At 34.3% G+C, this 24,022-nt stretch overlaps 3 protein-coding genes across 6 annotated transcripts; all 3 read right to left on the reverse strand.

Moving 5' to 3' along the window:
• Positions 1-3,011: 3,011 nt before the first annotated feature.
• On the reverse strand, positions 3,012-4,798 carry LOC110709702 (probable carboxylesterase 18). The gene has a single exon (XM_021887926.1). The coding sequence runs from the start codon at positions 4,322-4,324 to the stop codon at positions 3,260-3,262; it is 1,065 nt and encodes a 354-aa protein (XP_021743618.1). The 5' UTR covers positions 4,325-4,798; the 3' UTR covers positions 3,012-3,259.
• Positions 4,799-5,647: 849 nt separating this feature from the next.
• On the reverse strand, positions 5,648-17,471 carry LOC110709703 (chaperone protein dnaJ 1, mitochondrial-like). Of its 3 annotated transcripts, none has more exons than XM_021887927.1 (19): positions 16,908-17,467; positions 16,733-16,796; positions 16,498-16,596; positions 16,309-16,400; positions 14,765-14,848; positions 14,626-14,664; positions 14,275-14,421; positions 14,039-14,080; positions 13,871-13,958; positions 13,271-13,335; positions 13,101-13,163; positions 12,938-13,010; positions 12,054-12,145; positions 11,268-11,339; positions 10,262-10,318; positions 9,029-9,077; positions 8,845-8,914; positions 7,211-7,297; positions 5,648-6,292 (listed from the first exon to the last, which is right to left on the reverse strand). In XM_021887927.1, exons 1-19 carry the CDS (start codon positions 16,962-16,964, stop codon positions 6,193-6,195), a joined length of 1,440 nt encoding a protein of 479 aa, XP_021743619.1. In that variant the 5' UTR covers positions 16,965-17,467; the 3' UTR covers positions 5,648-6,192. The 3 variants fall into 3 exon arrangements, 2 of the variants coding, with proteins under 2 accessions (XP_021743619.1, XP_021743620.1); XR_002509015.1 differs by having other exon boundaries at positions 6,189-6,292; positions 7,136-7,297; positions 16,908-17,471; XM_021887928.1 differs by having other exon boundaries at positions 6,191-6,327; positions 16,908-17,471.
• Positions 17,472-18,128: 657 nt separating this feature from the next.
• LOC110709704 (phosphoribosylaminoimidazole-succinocarboxamide synthase, chloroplastic-like) lies at positions 18,129-23,309 on the reverse strand. 2 transcript variants are annotated; one of them, XM_021887929.1, is made up of 13 exons: positions 23,057-23,306; positions 22,520-22,853; positions 21,961-22,062; positions 21,753-21,882; positions 21,543-21,635; positions 21,373-21,461; positions 20,902-20,982; positions 20,628-20,717; positions 20,439-20,528; positions 20,241-20,291; positions 20,093-20,139; positions 18,768-18,825; positions 18,129-18,686 (listed from the first exon to the last, which is right to left on the reverse strand). In XM_021887929.1, the coding sequence occupies exons 2-13, from the start codon at positions 22,844-22,846 to the stop codon at positions 18,627-18,629; spliced, it is 1,218 nt and encodes a 405-aa protein (XP_021743621.1). In that variant the 5' UTR covers positions 22,847-22,853; positions 23,057-23,306; the 3' UTR covers positions 18,129-18,626. The 2 variants fall into 2 exon arrangements, with proteins under 2 accessions (XP_021743621.1, XP_021743622.1); XM_021887930.1 differs by lacking the exons at positions 18,129-18,686; positions 18,768-18,825 and having other exon boundaries at positions 20,398-20,528; positions 23,057-23,309.
• Between the last annotated feature and the right edge of the window lie 713 nt (positions 23,310-24,022).

The following is a 24,022-nucleotide window of genomic DNA, read 5'->3' on the forward strand; positions in this document are numbered from 1 at the left end:
TTTTATAGTGATAATAAATAATAATGGATACTCTTATAGTCCTATTAGGAAAAGCCGAAAAGGATAATTGTGATAAAAGGACAGAGAAACAAACAAGACGCAAAATTAGGAAAAACATACTTGTAGCGGTTGCGGTTGCGTTGTTTTCTACTGAGTTGTTTCCACTACACACAAATACACAATTGCTATATGACTTATTACTAGAGGTGAGCAAAAATTCAGGGTACGCTGATCTGGAATCGAAACCTGCTCGGAATCGCAGGTTTCAGAACTGGAACCTGTAGATCAGGTTTCGGTTCCAAGTAATAAAATTGGGAACCTGTTGCAATAGGTTCCGGTAATAAAATTTTGGACCCGAAACCTGTAGGGTACCCTGTTAGTACAGATTCTCTATAGGGTACACGAAACCGGAATCTATCATTTAAGCCCAAATATAAAATCCTTATATCAAAATTGTATAAAAGCCGTCATCTACCTCTTATTTATTTTTCAACTTACTCTTAAAGATTTAATTAATGGTATTAATATAAGTATTTGTAATTTTACTAGTTTATACGGTCATAATAAGTTAGGATCTGTTTATTCAATAAAACAGATAGACCACTAAAAATTCAACAAGTGAAATTTTAACTAGCTTATACAGTCATAATAAGTTAGGATCTGTTTTAAGAAGATTCTCCCCAAATTTAAGATCGTTATGAGTTAATCGATAGTTGAGATCTTTTAAAGAAGGAAGTCCATTATTGGGATTGGTAGCGTCAATTTTTCCAAAATTAAATCCTTGTCAACTCTAAGTAGTGAATGATCTTGAAAGAAATAGACGATGGAGGGACCAATCCGTGATATCTGATCTCACAATTTCACGACGTCTTATATCTTAACAAAACTCATTTTCATAAAGAGTACTTGTATAAACTACACTTAAAGATCGTCCCAAAGCTCTATCTTTATTTTTCTAAGAACCAAAGCAAATTATGCAATTTGTGCACAATAAGCTTATACATTTATCTATGAAAAGAGAGAGAGAGCGCAACTATATGTAAGTAGAGTTACGTTTGGAAATATTGAGATAGGAATATATATTGTAATATGATATTATGAGAATAATATATTGTAATATGATATTATCAAAATAATATCATATGAGATATTATTATGAAAAGATGTATGTGAGATATTTTGAATAGATTTAAGAAGTTAAAATATTTAGGAATATTAGGGTTGGATATTCTCTATATATATTGTAATGTGGTCCAATATTATGAATGGGAAAAAATACAGAGAGACAAATATTTTCCCCATAATTTAACATGGTATCAAGAGCAAACAGGAGACTTCGTGTGAGGGATGAGAAAAACCTTAAACATGGGAGATCGTGAAAAAAATTATGACAGGTTCGAAAAGAAAGGCGTTCTCGTTGTATTGAAATATTTGTAGGTTTGAAAAGAATGGTGTTCTTGTTTAATTGTTGTTTGATGAATTTGAAAAAAATGACGTTCTCATCAAGGGAGAGAAAAAAAAGCTTAAACACGAGAGTTGTGTAAGAGGAGTAATCTATTGTATGCATTATTCATTAATTGCGTACAATATAGAGTGATTGTGAGAGTTCACAAATTTATTATTATTTTTTTTTATGAGAAATCAAATTTTTTGTGACTATGTTGATCAAGGTGAAATTTGAAGATTTCGATGATGAGAAATATTGTGGCATGATGAAGTTCAAGAGGTTTTTTTTTTTTTGTGATTTCCGACGGATTTTTGATGATTACATATTGCAGCTTGATGATGACATGATGCAGATTTTATTTTATTGTCTAAGTCGGACCTTATATATCATAATATGATATTATGAGAATAATATCATATGAGATAGTATTGTGAAAAGATATATGTGATATATTGTGAATAAATTTAGGAAGTTAAGATATTTAAGGAATATTAGGGTTAAATATTCTTATTGTCTATATATAAAATAATGTGGCCGAACATTATGATTGGGAAAATACAATGAGAAAATACAGAGAAATATTTTCCCCATAAATTTTAATAGGAAAAAATAACCAATTATAATATGAAACAATCATTATAGTAAAATCTATTTTTGACACATAAATTGAGCAATATTTTAAGGATAGAAAGAGTATAAACTACAATGCTCATGGTACACACATTGATCGAATGGTTCTCTAGTACTCGTATTGAAAGTTCAACATCCATGCTTTGATAGTCAGAAAGTCAACTTTTTCACGTATGTTCATCATTTCAACTAGATGACATAATCACATAAATGCAAATGATCATCTTGCTAGAAGAGTAACAGACTCACGCACCTCAACCATATAAAATGGACATAAACTTGCATATTCATCACACGTATACCCGACTGCCGACATTAGCTAGTCGGCTAGTCCACATAACTGCTAGCCACGACCACGAGTAGCTTCTAGCAATCTTGTCAAGTCGGAGTAATAATCGAGACAAAGATCAGACTTATAGCAAGTCAGATACTCATTTGGTATAATAGTCCATTAAATTGATAACATTGGGGGCGTTGGGTTCGCAGAATTAGGTATGAGCTATGAGTTTCGAATGATTAAAACCTATACTATATGTTTGGTTGTCAAAGTATGAATTATAAATCCATACCTCAAACCCATGAGATATGGGGTTTAGAAACCTCGGGGGAATGTGGGTTTGGCCAATTCCATTTCCTTAGGTATCAAATAAAAGGAATAGTGAGATATTCCATTCCAAAATTGAACTAAACACATGTTATTAAGTATCAAGTTCCAATCCGATAATACCTTAACCCCATTCCCGATTCCAAACTCATACCACTCTGCGAACCAAACCCCCCAAAATCTTTGTAAAAAAAATGACAGTATTTTTAAAATTTTAAACTCGTTTGAAAAGTTTGCCACTCACTTGAAAACAATAATGACAGTATTTTTAAAATTTTAATAGCCAATTGATTGACTTCTCGATAAATATGACAACTTTGATGATGAGACAATACCAACTCTGAGCAAACATATTATAGTAATATACATTACATAGTAATATCTTTCAATACATAGTAATATAGTAAGCAACAACCATCATTTGACACAAAAGATGCTCCTATATTATTATACAGATTTATTCAAAAATAAATAAATTATTATACAGACTAACATTATCTTGCTTTCATAAAATAATACAAGCATCGGAAAGTGTAATATACATAGCAATATCAATTATCACACATATTATTCACATATCAGGTTTTCAATCTTTGAACAAATTCAACAATTTTAGCAACAAACATTTCATATTCAGGCAATTCTGGAGCACTATAAAAGAAATGACCAACTTTTGGATACTCAATTAATTCCACTTCTTTCCCGGACTTTCTCAACACATCACAATACTTCCTCCCCCAATCTTGCAATATATCTAACCCGCCAACAACCGCGAGTGTTGGCGGGAATGACTCTAAACCCGAGATATCCTCGGACCTTAGCCCGATTATATTCGCTGCTGGGTGGTCTCGGTCCGACCCGGTAGGTAAGAATGCCTTCCAAAAGAAATCGGTTTGGGCTAAAGTCAACGCCGGGGGGTTCTTCACCCGAAGTTCGGATCGAGTCCTTTTTTCCCCGCCAAAAAACGGTTGAATTGAAATAAGCCCGCGAACCCTAACCGACTGGAAGTGGGTCCCGCAAGCTCGTATCGCCACGTGGTGAATTATATTCCCGCCGGCACTATCTCCGGCGAGGAAACACCGGCTGACGTCAGCATTCGCCGGAAAAACTCTGATTTTCTCCCTCATCTCTTTGTCGTCGAGGAGCTTCAAGACGTTGAAACTGTCTTCATACTGCGCCGGCCACCGATGCTCCGGCGCAAGGCGGTAGCCTACGGAGATGACGACAGCGGAAACATCTCCGGAAATCTTCCGGCAAAAAGTGTTGTAAGGCATGGTGGCGGGAGAGAAGGAGACAAAGCCTCCGCCATGGAAGTAGACGATAACCGGAAGAGAAAGAGTGGAGGGAGCGTTGGCGGGAATAAAAATTCGAAACCAAAGATTACGGGAAGAGTCAAAGGTATGATCATAGGAGGTGACACCATTGACAGGGGTGGAAGAAGGTGGTGAGCGGATATCGGCGAGGTTTACAAGGAAGCGGTTGACGGTGCCGTCGGAGTGGTAGGCGAGTTTGGTGATGAAAGAGTGGGCGGCGTATTGTAATTTGGTCATGAAAGAAAGGCCTTCACAAGTGGAAGTATTATCATCTTGTAGTTTATCTGCATTCATGTTTATGTTAAGTTGAGTGGCGTAAGGATGAAACATGAAAAAGTTAGTGTTGCAACTTAACTATTTATGAGGTTTCATCACTTTGATGCCCAATCCCTCAAAAAATTAATAAATACGGAGTACTCCGTAGTAGTCTAGCAGATAAAAACATGGTGGGTTAAAAATTTCCAAACAATGCCAACCAATCAGGAAGGGTTGTTCTCTCAATCATATCATATTGATTATATATCACATTTATAATTCTCTTTAAAAAAAAATATCAAATCTAAAATGTAGGACCTAAAAATAAGCACTTCATCTGTTCTAGATAAATTGCTACATAAGGGACGCACGTAGATTATAAAAGTAGGTAAAAGGAGAACGCAACAAGAATCCGAGTTACCCACAGAACCAACGCGAGGTTTTTTATTGTTTATTTTTATTTATCTTTTTTATTTAAAATTTATACTCTTTTCACTTCACAATAATCGCAACAGTTTAAATTTTGTATTATTCATATGCTTTGACTATAATTTTTACCAATATATAAAAAAACATATGTTGTCATGTAAAAATTATTTGGATTTGTCTTTATGTATATATTCATTATATTAATCTTTTATAATTCTTAATTATATATAATTACAAGTATTAATGGTCAAAGTTGAACATTGACATGTCTGCATATGTGACAGTTAAAGTGTTGCGATTATAATGAAATGGAAGGAGTATATAAAAAGTAAAAAAAAAATTGCCGAAATCCGTGAAATATCCGACACCGGAAACATTTAAGTCGTTTACTGCACCCAACCCTCAAAGTTCGTACTGTTTATTGCTCCACTTAAAGTTCATGCTATTGAGCGGAACCAATCAATAATTTGTGTTATTCTAGCCAATTTTACCTTTATTATAAAGTTATTTTTTTTATGGTAAGGAAAAAAAAAGACTCTGATCATACCTCAAACCTTAAATGCGAAATAGACAAAGGATGAGAGTGTGCCATAGTAAATGAAGTAGAAATGAATATATATTAAATAAATAAATTTTAAGAAATATATTAGTAATCTTGAAAAATTATTTCCTTGAATACTTTTTTTTTATTGAAAAAAAAAATCACAAGTAACTCAAAAAATAGGATAACAAAAACTCATCTAGGAAAGGTTTCTGAGTCATAAGAATACTCCGTATCACTTACAACTTTACAAGTATCATCCTAAATACATAGTGCTGTCTTTTTTGACAAGTTGGATATACTACTAAATTTATTATCTTAAAGGACAGTCAAAATTTTTTGACAAGTTGGTAATACTATGTACTTCGTAATTAGTATTCTTTTTGACAAGTTGGCTTAACTAAATTTACTGAACAAACAGAGCATTAATGCAAACAACCAGTCCAAACTATATGATCACCAATTCAGAGAGACAGAGACTAATGTTACAAAATGCTGATACGTGTCGCACAATATAACTACAACAATTAGAAACGAACAGGGTTTCTATTAATCAGGAGTATCGTCAAGCATACACAACTACACGTTGATCAGTTGCTATAACACTGATTACGGACAGTATAACAGAGAACTTCCTGTATGTAAAAAAATGGGCAGTTTACTGGGGCTCCAACAAACACAATAGGGGCAGTGACTTTTTCTTCTTTTTTTTTGAACAATAAGGGGCAGTGACTTAGTGCAGAGCAACTATTAGTATTGTAAGTTTTTTTTTATTCTATAAAGAATGTCAAAATTTCTATACACAAGTATTTTGTAGCCCCGATTGCAGCAGCATGAACTTCAGAGTCAGACCAGAAGAGTAATGCAAACTCAGCAAAAGAGAAGTAGAAATACCTCCAATCGACATTCCCGCAGTTTGAAATAATGAAGACAACGAGGTAACAATCAGCAGGGAGGATTGTCCAACATAACCTCAAAGAATGATATTCTTCATGAGTAAAAGAATCAGCAGGAGCACCGACAACTCAAGCATTAATTTCGGCCTATTTCCATAATCAAGAATTTGCTTCCACCTGAAAGTCAACCAGTAGATAGCTGCTGATGAAGCCTGTTATCCATATCCAACATTTATATTATATATTAGAAGGGCATTAAGTAAATTAGCCTAGGAGAGGTATTGTATGATTCTGCCCAACACATCACTTAATGAACTAGATGGAAACATTGAGGTCGTATTTTTATCAAGAGTTGCCTAAAGAGCGAAAGGGAAGCTAACAAAGAAAATGATTTTCAGAAAGGGAAGACAAACATGTTAAAAGCAGCTAAACTCCACAAGGTCCTCAGAATATTTTTTTATAAATAAAGTGCAGTTTGATAGCAGCTGGTGTTACATACATTTACTATAGCAAGAAGCAACCACAGTTGTCATTGTGTCTACAAAATCCCAAATATACCATCACGATGACTGCTGAAATAGAGCAGTCCCTAACTTGTAACAAGCTTGGTGTTGTATGTCTAAAGATATTCAGCATGAAGTTGCTGGACAACGCTTATCATGAAATGTAGGACTTTTAAATTTTGAGTACATGGACCTTGATAGTTTGCTTCAAAGATATTACTTCCTTTATTAAGGATGCACACAACACAAAAGCCACATCAACAATAAAACTACCCCATCCTAAGGGGTAAAGGGACCTTACTCTTTTAAGAGGCTTTTTTTCCAATTGATATGAAGCAAATGTCTGTTAGTTAACATTAGTTAAGAAGCGCAGGCAATTTAAGATTGATGGACATGGTAAAGCAACAAAATAAACTATTGCTATAAGGAAGGGCAGCCTAATAGTAGCCTCTCATGCAAGATACAACTACATATTTGCTATGGTTGTATATATGAAATATGATCTGCACCAAATTACCATAACAGCATCAATGATTAACAGCTCAAGCCTCAAAGTGATGTCAGAGAGCAAAAATGTTTTTGTATGGCTCACCAACTTTCTTCAGAAGAACGTTCTTCACGAGTAATTTCCTCCTCCTCAAACTCCTCCAGTATAGCTCTTTGGCGTTCATTTACCTTCCTATAAGAATAAAGATAAAAATACAAGCTACTAAGATCACTGTTAACAGTGAACACGCACATTCCACAATTGGAAGAGCAAAGGTCAAAAGCAAATAAATTTCAACATAGCAAGCGATTAAAAAAAATTCCATGCCAAATAACATAAAATAAAAGGCATGATAAGGTTACTACAATTTTGCTCGCAATGAATTAATCACAAGAAAACTTAGGCATTATGATATACAATGAACTTAGCTTAATAGGCAATAAAGGTAGGTATTGCATCTCCATCCCTTTTTAAGAAGAGAGGAGAGAGAGGGACCTTTAGATTTAAGAAACGGAGATTTCAGAGCCTATTCTTTAGCTCCTCAATGCAGCCTTGGAAGTATGGGGATTTATATATATACCAAAAACCATGAACAATTTATTATTTCTGCAATTTTTGTTACATTGTAAAATGTAAAATTTATTTCAAGCATAGGTGAAAAGTAATCGAGTTCAACTTCAGCTCGAATCAAGTTTAAGTTGACGAGTTTCAAGTTGATGGGAACTCATTTCGAGTAAATTCAAACTCAGCTCAACTTGTGACTGACTTGGTCAACTATCACCCCTACTGATTAACATCAGCAGAAAATTTTACCCTTAAGTTGTGATTCAATTACACACAAAATCCATAATATAGGTGGCCTTAAAAGAACTGAGAGGCTTTTGCATAGCCACAGAAAAGGCTATATTATTATTATTTTTTTTTTTTTGAAAAATGAAAAGGCCTATTATTAGTACAGTGACTCAATGAGTAACCAGGAAATACTAGGTTCCCACAGGGTAACTAGGCAGGGATCAGAGGGGGCTAGGTTATCTTGCGGAAAGGGTCAGGATAGACTTTTTTTTTTATTATTTAATTATTACTTCTTTTTTTTATGTGTGGTTTCTAAAAAGCCGGAGATCGGCAGGCCAACCAGGGCCTTTTTTATTAGAAAACAATGTAAAGTAATACTTACCTCCGTTTTTTTTTAGTTGACACGTATTCCTTTTTAGGAAGTTTATTTTTAGTTGACATGTTTGCTTTTTGGGTAAATTTTACACTTTACATTTACTAGTGTACCCCACTTGCTTTATTATTCTATCTCATTCTCTCTCCTCTCCTTAATATGTGTGCCTAGATTGAACAAGTCAACTAAATAGAAACGGAGGAAGTATAAATTATCGACAAGTTGTAGTGGTCGACACTACACAAGATATAGCCACCAAGCTAACAGCTCAAGTGCCACTTCACTGATCTACCAAGGAAGCCACTGGGGTTTGGTACTGGATGAAGGCAATTTTTCTGGTGGATCTTGCTGCCAGCAACAGGCTAGGCCTATGATTCTCCGGGAACAGGTTAGTTGTGTGGGTTAATGGCTTCAATATATTTGGGATATCCTCGACAATGGATTAGTTGTGAGGGTTAAAGTTCCAGTAACTTATCAACTGAACACAAGGGGCCAAAATTATCTGGAAAATTCAGAATAAAAACAACGAGAGAGAGAGAATGAGAGAATTTGAGTAAGGAATGTGAAATCTTACTTAGGGAAGTTTATGCAGAAGCGAACATGTTGATCACCACGATTGACAAATAAACCATGCTTTGGCAGTCCTGCCACATAGAGTATATTAATGTAACTACAAAATATGTTTCCTCTGAAATCAAGTTAGTAGGAAAGGAAAACTAAATGGCTATGCAACTAGATAGTATACAATATATACTCACCTTTCCCTCGTAGCACCAGAACCTGTCCTGGCTGAACTCCCTTGGGTATCTGAAAGAAACAGAAACTGGACAATGACACTTGAAAGATAGCTACACGTATAAATTGATAATCTGATATTACATTAAGCATTACAATTTATTGCCAATAAGAAAGCGATAAACAGAACTAAGTTACCCAGCAAGCAGTAACCAACCAGAGAGAAGGGAAAGGCAGATGATTAGTCTTTTTTTTTTTTTGTTCATGTTCACACATGTAGAGATAAGTTGCAATATGGTCTTTAAGCAGCTTAGGTGGTTCAAAAGAGAACTAAGGAAAACCATAGTATTCGATCAAATCTGACCTGATCAACAGGCAACAGTTCAATGAGAACCCAACAAAAAAAAAAAAAAAAAAAAAGGTCTGATCCAAATTCTAAACAAAAAAGCCAAAATCTAGAGAGGATGTCCAATTTGCTACATGAGAGACCTACTTTTTTCTCCCAGTTACATAAATAAGTCATATAAGACTTAGCTCCTTATGGATTTCTCTATCCATTTTCTACCTCCTCTCTCCAATTCTTTAATACTCCACCCTAACTTCCAGAGAGCTCATTTCCCAAAAGGATGATAATGGAATGACAGAAGACTACAAAGTCAACCTGTCAACCCGTTACTTCCAAGTTCCAATTAATCCTATTTCCAGGCCAGTGCTCTCATACTCAACAATAAGTATTTGTAACAGTCAACAACCTTAGGTTTAGTTATTCAGTTGGATCAGAATTAGTAAACTTCAATTCAAATCACATTCAAACGACAAGATTATATTCTATTCTGATTCAGATTAGGAGGGAGGTCCATCTTCCAATTGATTAATCAAATAATATTCGGACTCCATAAGATCCAAGTCGAATCCATCCATTTCCACCCTTATGAGGACATATTACACAATCACTAAGCAACATGCCAAACTTTTATTATGCAAGTTGTGAAGACAGAGTAAAGCTTTCTAATTACCAATCACCACAACATAGTAATATAGTACTTGTAATTTGAAGTAGCAATGTTGAATAGTGTTTCAATGAATGACAAAAATAGTGTTTTAACTCATGATGCAAACAATGATTAGCAAGGAAGCAGCTAATAAACTCACATACACGCAGACAAAGGCAAAAAGGATGGGGACAGAAGGTGGGGAGAGGTTAGAAAGATAAACAAAAATAGTTAAATGAGTTGCAATGGAAGAGAATGTCTCACATCCAATGAAATTTTTCCTGCTAGAGTTGGCACCTCAACTTTACCACCAAGCATAGCCTGCAGGAGTCAAACAGTCAGAGAAAATCCCTTGTTTGGAGTCTTTTGACAGGCTCCAGAAGAACTTTCCAAAGGGTTTATATAGTCCAAATTACTACCAGTAAACAGTCAGTTCAAGAAATAAAAAATGCAGCTCAATTTGAAACATTTAAAACACACATACAGCTTGCTTGATATTAATTACAAGTATAGAAAGTGATGAACACTAGAGAGACTGGCATTAAATGTTGTGGAAAATCACTATGGAATATGCCACATGCTATGACAGAGAATACTACATTAATTACTAGTCTTAGAAATTAGGTAAAATTAAAGCTATTTATTTATTTATTTTAATCAAAGATTATAGTCAATTTCTTTTCAGTCAAATTACTAACTATATGGATGAACCCGATAGCTAGGTCTTACAAAAGAAACTTATTGAAAGTGTTTTGTTTGTGGACAACTTTTCATTTTGAGAAGAAAAAAGGAGAGAAGATTTTATTCAATTTAAAATACAAAAAGATCCTATTAAAAAATAATGTCTGAAGTAATGCATCTCCAGTTCTCCACTTGCAAACGTGTATTTTCCTTCACTACTTACTGCTATCCCCCATACGAGTGGTGATGGGAATTAATGAAGACAAATATATATATTTCAATTTTTCAAGTGGATATTTTTTACTTAGGACATGCACACGAGACATTTCGGATGATATTACACAAACTTTATTGATGTTTCCTCAATTTTTTACCCTTGTAGCCAATGGACCTGTAAATGTGATGAATTTTGGAAAAACAGAAATGTCACAGCAGTATATGCTGAACACATCAAGGTTACATTAAAAACTCAACTTTAGAAACAACAATATACCAAAGGAACTGTAACAGAAGCATGTAAAAGCATCATTTTAAAAGAAAAGAAAAAAAGAAGACAACCAATAACCATGGGAAGTAATTAAACAATTACCTGTATAAAGCTTATATTAGCATCCACATGAAGATCTGAACCATTTCTACTAAAATCAGGGTCATCTTCAACCTACATATGAAGAGAGAAATGGGGATGTTAGAAAAAGGCAGTAAGGAAGCAAATAGAGGATCACATGTCAAGTCACCCTAAAAATATAGCACAGTTGCAGCAAAACAAGAAACTCAGGATAAGCAACATAACTAACAAGTAACATCAGAGGAGGGGTGGGAGTCAAGTCATAACAATTATGGAGTAGGAACTCAATTCAGAAACTATTCCTAAAGAATAGGTCATGGTTCTAATTTCAACCATCCCAAATTCATAGGCCACTTCCTAAACCTACCCATAAGACCATAATGATACATAGTGAAGAATATTTTTGGTGATATAACTCAATTTTCTAAAATGAGCCCCAATCAAATATGGCGTACTACTAGAGAAGGAAAGAGTATCATATACTTCCTCTGTTCTTTTTTAGTTGACACATTTTTTTACCACGTTTTCCAGTGCACAATTTCAACGATTAATATCTCCACTTATCTATGAGTATAAATTCTAAAAAGGTGACATTACAAAAATGATTCTAACAAGATCCCACATGACTAAATTTTATTATAGTTGTACATAACAAAAGCTAATCAAAGCAGAACAGGTAAATAGTGTCAAAAGTCAAAACATGTCATTTAAAAAAGAACAGAGGAATTATTAGTTTGCACACAGTAAATGCTGTACACCTGCACTTTCACAAAACTCAGATAGCTGGATAGTAAATACTAAAAATACCTTTAATCTTATGTACAAATTTCCAGATGTTGCTCCTAGTCCCCCGGAGTTACCACCTTTAGGGATGTTGATAGTGTCACCAGAATCCACACCTATGCAATTAAACAAACCAAGGCATAAAGAAAACCAGTAGTTTTAGGGATAATGGCTAGAACCAGAACATTGGCAATAAATAGCAATTAAAAAAAACAAATTAGCCTAGATTTAATCCCAATTACTAGACCCTTCTCCTTACCCACCCACAACTCCAAACCCCCCACCCCCCCCCAGTCCCCCCAAAAAAAAAAGGAAAATATCATAATAGTACGGAGTATAGGATTCATATATGTAGACCAAAAGTTTCAACAAAATCAATATTTTTTTGTTACAAAAACTCGTGACAATTTGGAAGACATGGAAGGAAATACACAAGTCAAGCTCATTTGTTAGTGGGACTATATTTACATGGCGGTACATTCATACACTATTGTTAAAAAGAATTGATAAATACACTCTTCCAAGAATGCATTACAAATTCGATAGTCACGATTTCTAGAGCACTCGTCATAGCTTCCTAACTCTTAAGTCTTAACTGAGAATAGAAATGCATTTCCAATTCGATAATCACAATTTCTAGAGCACTCATCATAGCTTCCTAACTCTTAACTGAGAATAGTAGATTTGCCTACTCCTAGGATTCGCACGTGTGTGTGTGTGTGCTAGACAAATTTTGTGCTTCATTTTTTCATTTTGAGAAGCTCAATTCTAGATGTAGAGCTAATACTTTATTAAACAAAGGACTAAGAACCAGAATTCTATTACATGTATACTGGTAAGGAGTCTCTCCATTCTATTTGTAAAGATTGATCAGGAAAGAAAGTACACAAGCAGTATTCACTACTAACCAGCTGGTATTGTAACGTTAACTTCCTTAACACCTTCAAGCACCCCATGTCCGTAGCAATTCTCACATTTTTCCTGGAAAATAAATGTATACCCTGAAGTACTCAAATACAAAGAGCATATACTTCTTTCACTGTGTAACATAAAAAGAATTACATTACTTACTGTAATTACTCTTCCTGACCCCTTACAAGAGCTGCAGGTTGATGAAAATGGAGGAATAGTTACCTGCTCATAAATTAATTAATCAGCACATATTGTAAACACTAGGCCAAATGCGGTACAGTATCAACATGAGAAGAAAGAGAGAGGGTCATGGGTCCAGATAAACTTACCCTCCCAATCCCGCCACAAGTAGGACAAATTCTAGCCTTTGCATCAATAGGATGGCCACGTCCATCTAAGGTAGTAAATAACAAGCCAAGTCATGACAAAATCAACTTTGATACGTTCTAAAAGAAAATTTTGCATTTAGAAGGTTAGTGTACAGAACAGTTAAATTGACAAAATCAGGTTATAGGAAGTTGCAAAATTCTTCTTTAAAATGAAGGCACAAACTAGAGCCTATAGTGCCAAGACTCCCAACTATCAATTTCAATATCAAAGTCATACCAAGATCCCGTCCCAGCTTTCCTTATATCAGATCATAAGGAGAGAATGATAAAACCCCAAGACACACGTCAACAACTGCTTCCAGACCTCTGGTTAAAGCAAAAGAAAATGATGCCAAATCTCAAAAAGAAAAAAATTCCCTTCTAAATTCTCCAAACACATGACCTCAGGTTATTGGCTGTAGATAAGTCTTATCTCAGCCAAGAAGGGCTTTTCTGTGTGAAATTTGGTTATACAAAAAAATAAAAAAAATAAATAAAAATAAATAAAATAAAAAAAGGTGCATTCAGTATCAGAAGAACAGTAGAGGTTATTTAACTCACGGCAGGATTCACAGGGAATATATGCATCAAAAGACAGCTGCTTTGTGCAACCTTTTGCTGCCTCAGAAAATGAAAGTGAGAGCTCAACCTGAACAGTTCCAAACAAGTTCAGCAATCTTGTTGTAAATTATAAGAGACAATGAGAAATAGTATTCTTGACATTTGAACCTGAATATCATCCGCAAAATTTTCCACTTCATCTTGAAATATCTGCAAAATGACACATTACTCAATGACTCAATCAATAATCTATAATCCTTGAACAAGGATTGAGTAATTGAAGAAATAATAGATTCCAATCATTCCAAACGCACCACACGCCCATACTCAAGAACCCATCCAAGCATATACATAGATATACCTAAAGAAGATTTATGAAATAGAATTAAGACCACTAACTATACCTCAGAAAATATTTTATGGAATGAATCTGAGAAGTGGGTTTTATAAGCATGTCTAAACGCCTCGGCATCAGCAAAATCATAATGTACATTCTCCGGACCCCTGCCTCCAGAATTTTGCCTTGCATAACCCGAACCTAAGTTTAGGCTCTTGAGAGGGAAAAAAAATAGACAATGTTGGTCATAAAAATTACACAGGGTTTCAATAATAATCACTATGATGTCTGCAAAGATTTTACATACAGACTGCCAAAATAATCGATACTACATATATAACAATGACCAAAAGCTTTAGATCACAATTTTACGGACACAGACTAAGTGAAAATGCTATATAATGTACTTGGTAATTACCATATCATACTGTGCTCTTTTCTCAGAGTCTCTCAAAGTCTACAAGCATGCCACCATGGTGAAGAAGAAAGACCATTAGTTTACAGAATCCAATAAAGATGCACTTCATAACAGGTAAACTAAAAATGAAGATAGTGACCTCATAAGCATCTCTTATCTCTTGAAATTTTCTTTTTGCAGAAGGATTGTTCTTATTTGTATCTGGATGGTACTTCTTCACCAACTGCAGATTTTGTAAAGCAAAATTTAGACATTAAAATATAATTAAATTTATAATTAAACATATAAATAGCTAAACTCAGGAAAGGGATCTTAATAAGAGGAAAATTAGATAAATCAAGTGGAACCTTAGTATTTATATATATCCAATCATGTAAAGTGGAAATCATTACGGATATTGATATTTATATGTATGAATTCGTAAAGTATTTCTTGCAATTGATCCAAAACAGAAAAAATCTTCCAATAATTCTCACAATTATATCTAGTAATTGAATTTTCATTTTAATTTTGATGAAACGGATTATAGTTTATTCAATTCAATAAGAAAGACTTAGGAAAACATGACTTAGATTATGATTTGAAATCCAAACAACCACAATCTATGAACAAAACATATCAATATACCACTAAGCAAGAATAAATGGATCTTATAAGACAAACTAGAATGAAAATGGTTTCACAAAGTTAAAGTCACTGGGACAAGAGAGAACAATTTCAACCACTATTCTCACTTCCACAATTTTTATATCTAAATAAATGATGTAATTCATTGGCAAATCTAAGCACACAATAAAACCCTACCAAAATCATCCTAAACTCACACTGATGGCCAAGATTAATTGTACCTAAGAGCAGTACAGAAGAGACTATGTAGTAGAATGACACTGTCAAGCCTGAATAATCAAAACACCCATGTAATATGGTAACCATTCTCGGGAAGATTGTGTTTAACAGCACAGGTGACCAATTGACCATGTTGTTATTTAGAGAAAAGAACCATGCATACCAATATAGGTGCCTTGATAGTCAAAGCTCCATAGATACAGAACTTTGTCTTATTCTAAAACTAAGTATAGACACTCTACTCTCACATTCTCACAGATTCAAAAAAGTTCAAAATCATTGACTTCAAACATTTTCGAGTCAAGATGGCAGGTCCAGAGAGAGACATATTCTAGTCTCCATGTGCTAAAATAACTATAGTTCTGATTCTCAACTTATTAGATTCCAGCTTACCGCTAAATGTCAAGACTAAGCACATCCAAGTATCTAAGCAAACAATCTCATTATATATGCTTTATATCTACAAAGAAACACGTATTAGATAGACTGTAAGCATGCTAAACCAATTAAAACTCTTTTAAATATTGTGTTTATTCTTGTTGCTAGCGGCCTAGCGCCACCATTTCGTTTTTTGAGAGAGCATTTCCTAGAAGGCCAGAATTTTATTTATTTATTTTTTTTTTTTCAGTCTGTTAAATAATTACAATGCAGCAAAACTCTTCAATACGATCAAAACATCACTGGTCATTCTAAACATCATCAAAATCTCAAACTCCACAAATTGATCCGGTAAAATTAAAGGCACAAACATTGCTCACACAATTCCCAAACAATCATATATGGTCAAATAGAACCAATCCCTAACATATAATCAACAATCAACACAGCAATACTCACCTCATGGAAAGCTTTTCTAATATCATCACGACCAGCATCTTTCGGAACCCCCAATATATCATAGTAGTTCCGTTCATTCAACCGCAAAGACCCTAGAGTAAACATAATCAACCCAACAATCAATCCCTAAATCACATCATACAAGAAAAAACCCAATAATGCCACAAACTTAAATTAATTTTTCAGAACCTGTGGCATGAAAATAGCGCTTTGTCAATGGAACTGTATATACAGTTTCTTTGAATGGGTTCCCATTAATCCCAGTTATATATCTATTACTGCAAAATCCTAAAATCAAGCAGTATTACAGAAAATCATCAGTCAATCGTATAATAATTATATAGATAATAAAAAAGAAAACTTTGTGACCAATTACAGCTGAAATTTAAAACAGAAATTAAGAGATAAAGGAATGATAATACACTTCTTCTGTGAGCTAATAATGCTTGTTGACTTCCTTCAAATGAATTGCAATTGAATCCACGCGACTGCACATAATCAAATAGCAGAAAATGAGCATCAAATTTAATCATCCAAAAAATAATAAAAACTACGAAATAGAGTATATAATAATAACAAAAGTTGAATTGATCACTTACATTGAAAATGCGGGTTAGAGATTTAGAGGCAAACCCAATTAGCTTGATTTTCCTCATTTTTGAAGATGAATAATTGAACTGAACTACCAGAAATTCAAGAAAAATTATTATTCAAAAAAGTAGTTTATCTAGTAAGTTCTAGAGAGTACTGAACATTTGGAATAAGGGAGAAAGGAGATTGAAAAGTGGAAAATGGTGAATTGAGGTAGTCAAAGAGACGACGAATTCTGGGCGCATAACTAAGTTAAAGCTGCTTAGCAATGGTAGAAGCTTGGAGATGAAGAAATGAATGAAATTCGAGTAGAGTTCATTAATTCTTTCCCTGTCTTTAATTTTATTACTTACTTCGTATTTTTTTATTTTGGGGGTTAGGGTTTAAAGGGTTTAGCCTGTAGACTGTAGTAAAGACTAAAAATGGAAGAAGCTGGCTGAATGCCTGAGTCGAGCCGAACTGGTCCCTTACAAAACGTCTCCTGCACCCAATCCACAGTCCCACACATGTATCGGCGTATCGCAAAAGAATGTCCTTTTAGGTTAAGGTGAAACTCCTATCAAAGAAATTAATTTTTGATAGTATACGTAAACACGATTGGTTTCTAATCTTTCTACTCACTAATTTCGAAAATTGATTTGTCATAGCTCGATTTGTCCCTAGTAGGTGGTCAAGTGCAATGGTGCAAATGATAATTCAATTTTACTAACCTACTATGCAGCTCAATAAAACCGGCCACAAATTTGAACATAATTTATACAGAGTAATTAATAATCAACATCATAATTCATGATTTTCTACCTTTGTACGAATTAGTATGGAGTACATGCCAATAAATTGATTAGCAAATGTGTAAACTAATCATTACAATTAGAATGGTATATTGAGCCAACATTCACTAGTTCACACATCTCCAATGGAAAAGAATAAAGAACCAAGAGACACTTGGACTAGTGGCTTCAATCAACCCATCAATGTACAAAGGCACAAAACCAAGCACTCATCTAGAGCGCGAGTCAAATCAGAACCACCAACAACTGACTCAAAGGAAAGTATGAAAAATTAAATACCACAGTAGAGCTGTGGGGTTGGTGATCACCTATTCCAAAGGTCTACGTCTACCCCATGGTCTCCATTCTTGACAAATATGACGTAGAATGTAATGAAGTTCTTGTTTCTGTCCAAGCTATATCAGACACTAGTTGTCTAACAATTGTCATTGCTCAGCATCAGCAGAAATCAAAAGCTTTCTATTTATATTGAAAGTTACAGAAATCTATTGTCTCTACAATGGCAGATGAACTGAAAACAAATAATAAATACTAGTGAAGTACCACAACTAGCTTCTGTAAGCATCAGTTCAATATGATCTGTCAATTAACATACAATTTGGAGCCTTTGCAACTAACTTATTCCTATATGGCTCACTCTGCCTGCAGTTGTCAATATTACAATTAGGTATTCTATTGCCTCCAATGGAGAATATCTGGCTCGACCACTAATTAGTAGCAGAAATACAGTAATACAAAATTTTGGAGATGCAGGCATTAAAATTGAAATCCCCCTTGTGTGGCAACCAGCAACTGTTATTTCGGGAAACCTTCTATCTTATCCAGCAGAAGGTGAGAAAAGGTAAGGGTAATGACTTCAAGCCTCTAAGATACTCAACGTCCCTGATGTAACTTTCAGTCACAAAGCATTGATGTCGGCATTCCAAATGAGAATCTTCACTTGAGAGATGCCATTGCCGATGAGACATTTTGAGAGATTCTGTCATGAATTGGTATCTGCACATAGGTAAGAGATGTCAATTTTTGTCAAATCCTAAGTGGTGCAAGAGACTACACAAGGATACAACACTGATTTACCTCTGTTTTTGGAATATCAAATTTGGAGCCTGTTATTGTCTCATATAAATATATATATCTGCAGTAAAATGAAAAAACATAAGTGATTTAATGTTGATAAACTAAAGAGCACAGTTGGAACTACAGTCAAGAACCAAACCAGTGCTCATCTTTGAAACAATACATATATATATATACCAACTCTGTGCCTCAACTCTAATAAATCCTTATAATTACTTTTAATAACTGAAATAGAGAGCTGAGAATTTCAAGGGCTGGAACAACCAGCAAAGGCTAAGGAAATGTACCAAGAGCCTACTGCTCTTAAAATGAAATCAGTCTTTCATTTTAGTGGAAACTCATTATATTAAAGGTTCAGTCTATGGACAATATCAGGCTAAGGCATCCTTAGAAACCAACAGGAAAGCCATAATAGGGGTAGGCGGGGTCGATTCAGGGTGGGGGACAGGTTGCCGGAGGGGAGATGGCCGGGCAGCGCCGTGTGAGGAGGGGGGCAGTCGGAGGGGGTGGCTGGTTTTTTTTATATTATTTCTAAAATAATTTAATTATTTAAAAAAAGGAAAAATCATGGTTAATGATTTTATTTAAAATAGTTATCTTTTGGTAATAAAAAATACAATGTTACCAAAGATAATAGAGTTTTTTACAATTAACCAAAGAGAGAAATAAAAAGTTCGATGTTACCAAAGAGAATTTCCCAACATTTTATGTAAATTATATGATAAATTTTATGATTTTATTCGTTTTACTTGAAATTTTGTTCTAAAATAAATTGTAAATTTTTTTTTTTCTTTCATTAGATATTCAGATACAATTCCTAATATCATGTGATAATATCTTACAGTAATTTTTAATTAATTTAAACTCTCAAATATCATTCGTTAATTTCGCTAATGTAGCACTTGAATTCTTTAACTTGAAAAGAAATTGCAATTCTTTTTTTTTTTTTTTTCATTTGCTAAAATTTGATTTCCTATGTGGTGCTTTAAAAGGTTAGGAAAAAGACCCCCTTTTATATAGATTAGTGCCCCTCTCTAGGGCAGCCTATCACGGAAACTCCCTACATCCAGCCAAAGGACTGCTTAAATGCAAAAAATATTATCTTAAGCTTAGCAAGGCCTTAAGCTGGCTTAAGCAGTTAAGCTACATCATTTGTTCACACCAATCATCACACAAAGAAAGCCTTAAAAGATTCATAATGAAAAAAAGAATAAAGATCCCACCCAACACACACGCACACACACACCCCTCTCCCAAGGCCCCCAAAGAGGAAAAAAGAAGTGTGTATAATCTTGATATGATGCTAAAAGAGATATAAGACATACCGCGAAGCTAGCTCACAAACAAGTTCTTTAGGAGCATCCGGAAGAACCTAAAGAGTAAAGGACACATTTGTATCAGCAAGGGATATCAAATTTTTAACACAAGTGAGCATACAAATAAGTCATAAATAGACCCACCCAAATGACTCACCTCATCTTCATATGGGTTACAATGATCTTTGAACCACAGTCTCAAAAACTCCTGACAAACCAAAAAAATATACTTAATATTAAATTTTCAATATGTACTCCAGAAAATCAGGCCAGCAGTACACAGTGGATGATGGATGGATAAACACTTTATACACCCGAAAGAACAATGACAGCTGCAAATTTCAGACGTTGATACCTTATCAACATTTTCAGGTTCAAGACCATTACGGAAACGTTCCTCGAAGGATTTTGCAATCCAGTATCTGCTAGAATCAGGCGTATGCACCTACAAAGAATAGGCAGATGAATAGAAATTGGGTCAGCAATCTGATTATCAGTACACCAAAGGGGCAAATGATGGAAGCTTTAATGACTGATTACTGACCTCATCAACTAAAACAATTGTTCCATCACTTGTCTTTCCAAATTCATACTTAGTATCCACCAAAATCAAACCATGTTCCCATGCCACACGCTGGAATTTCAAAAATGATGATTTAAAAAATCAAATCATTTGCACTACCCAGCTAAACAACCAAAGCAATAGGCATGCCATTGAAGTTCTGAATGAGCTAGACTTTTTGAAGTTGTGAAGTGAAACTAGCAAGTGTCTAGAAAGCTATTGACAATTCATCAACAAAAGTCAGATGTAGAATGACCTGTCCATACTCAAATAAACTCAGAGCTTTCTCACTAACTTCATCAAAATCAGCTTTCGTCATCAGCCCACGTTCTATTATCTGCAAAATCAATAAATTTGCAACAAAACTACCATAAAAACCAAAAGTTTGGAATTCAAAACAGGAAATCTATTCAAGAAATACTATTTCATTGTATATTAACGTCAAACAACAATAGCTTCAATGAGAAAAAAATGTACCGTTATAGCTTATAGTTATTTCATGTCTCACTAAATTAAAGGAAAGAAGAAGGAAAAGGGGAAGAAATTAAGGTCACAAAGAAGGTAAAGAGCCATAGAGCATAAATGAAAGGCCTACATGTATCCAAGCAATACTGTTGTGGTCGTTGTGGATTAGAATAGCAAGGTACAAGCAGGTAACAACAAAAAAAAAACAAAAAAAGACCAAGTAAACTACAAAATCAATATAATTTGGTGAATGATGCATTACCTCGTCTGGAGTAACAGGAACATCATGATCAGCCGCTTTGGTTGTTGGTGTAAGTATGTTTCTCTCTAGCCGCTGGTTTTTTACCAGGCCTACCACATGATAGCATAAGTTTCTAGAGAAAGAAATTAACTAATTTATAATGAAGTGCTTAAGTGGGTTGGCAAGCTAACCATCTGGCAGAGCATTCCCGCAGTAATTTCGTACACCATTCTTGTAGACTGTCCACAATGATGTATCGGTGCTTCCAGTAACAAATCCTCTCACTATCAACAAGCATCAAACAACACAGAGAACCCACACAATAAGGCATGAGCATTTGCAGTTTATACCAAGACTTAAGAAAAATTGAATATCACAAGATTCACAACTATATAACTTACCAACAAATTCAACAGGAAAAATGGTACATTTTTTGGCTATTGTGACATTCTTATCAGGAACTGACACTACTGCATTTGGAGTGATATGATGAGTTTGGTCAAACCACCATAAACTCGTCTCATTCAGTACCTGAAACGGGGAAACTGACCTCATATTACACCTGCGAACTCCCATTATTCATCAATTAAAAATCAAAGTTGTAAATACCTGTCCTTTGAATGGAATTGAAGCTAGAACTCTGTCAAAAGCACTTTGCCTGTCTGTAGTGACCAGAACAAGAAAATCACCACCGTCATATATGTCTCGAACCTACAGATAGCTTATCCTGTCAAAAGTTACTAGACCCGAAGCAAAGAGTTCCTCATATTCAACATATTCAAGAGCTAGATGATATTAACTATTCACCTCCGCAATCCAATGAATACATTGATTAGAAGCTCAGATTTTTCCAAACAAAAATACACCCAATTCACCCAAAAATCAAAGGCTGATGACCACATATGTAGGTCTTTCACCAAACATTGAGACAATATATTAATTGGTCACTCTTGGGTTTGAACTACAATAGGAATGCCCATTATTTTCCACAAAAATTATAAAATCTCTAGGTAGCAGCAAAAATTGTGAACTTAATATCTTTAGTATTAAAAAATTCCATAACCAAAACAAAAATTGACAAAGATCCAAAATTTATTATTCCAACAGAAACAGTTAATATTAACTTTATATAAGAAGCAGAGATAAAGGGAATTGAAGAGTTTTATACCTTGCCTCGGGTTTTAGACTTAAGGCCAGGAACAGTGAGATGAAGGTTGGTCTCAGAAAGACAATTGGAGAGAGACCCTTCAATAGCTTGCAAAACCTCTAAATTGGCATTACCCTGATTCAAAACATCAATTGACGAATCGGGTCGAGGATGATTGGGGGTTGACATGGTTGAAGAAGCATAAATTCCTTTGAATTTGCTCTTCAACTTGAATCCATTTTGACCGTAATTGCAATGGAAACTGTGATTTGGGGAAGTAAGAGGTGAAAAGTGTGTTTTTTTGAAAAGGGTTTTAGTAGGGTTTAAGCATCCAACACAATCCACCATTATTTCTCTGCAAATAACACAGTCAAATTTAAGAATTTATGCATTTCTTCAACAATTCAGGGATGATTAATAATGTATAGTGAGATTAATTGCTATAAGATAAACAAAGAGGTTTGAATTTAGGAGTTAAATTAGAAGAATGAAACCCTAACATAATACAGTAGTATAAATTTGATTTAAATTGAGGTTTTCGGAAGAAAAGAAACATACGAGGGAAAGGTGGTGTAATATAGCTGTTGCGGTACGCAGCGCCGCCGCTCTCCGGGGTTTGGTCGTCTTCCGGTGAACTCCTGCCGTCGTCTCTTGGCCGCTGAGGAAAAGGGTAAGGGATTGGAGAAGAGGACTCACTAGAGTAATTGCGTAAGGAAGCTCAGAATGACAGAATCTTGCAAATGCAAAACAAAACAAAACAAAACAAAAAAGATACACACAAAATCTTACCACAAAAATTCATTTCATAATAATTGCAACAATTTATTTAACTTTTAAGTATAGAGTAAAAGTCAGACCATATTTATTCATAATACAAGTATGAAATACTGAGTATTTATTCAAACCATACTATTAGTCAAAGTTGTGCATGCGTGTACCACTTCAACTGTTGCGATTATTATAAAATGAATGGAGTATACTCACCGTTTATTCTTATTACTCTAGATATCTAACGTGATTTAAATGATGCAAAAAAAAGGATGAAATATCCTTGTTTTCATGATTTAAAAAATATAAAAGCTTCATATTTGTAAAATACAAATTCATAACAAATGGGGATTAAATCAGATAAATCCCGATCGAATCATGTAAACGGAACATCTATATTAATATATTAAAAATATGCAAAGTGCTCAATACAAGATTTGATCTTATGACCACAAGTTTATTCATTAAAGTTTTAACCACTAAACATAATTGATGTTATGTTCGTAATATAAAATATTACTCCCTCCGTCCCTTAATTACAGGCAAATATCTCAAAAATACACGGGCATTAAGGTGGATGGAAATAGCTGAGTAATATTATATGGGAAAGATTAAAATAAAAAAAAAATTTAAAAATAAAAAAAATAAAAAAAAAAAGTAGAGAATGTTATATAAGAATATTAAAAAGTAGAGAATATTGTATGGAAAAGATAAAAAAAAAGTAAGTAATGATTTTTTGGGTATATGCGTATTTTG

The sequence above is a fragment of the Chenopodium quinoa genome, unplaced genomic scaffold (assembly GCF_001683475.1).
Source record: "Chenopodium quinoa cultivar QQ74 unplaced genomic scaffold, ASM168347v1, whole genome shotgun sequence".
Taxonomy (NCBI): domain Eukaryota; kingdom Viridiplantae; phylum Streptophyta; class Magnoliopsida; order Caryophyllales; family Amaranthaceae; genus Chenopodium; species Chenopodium quinoa.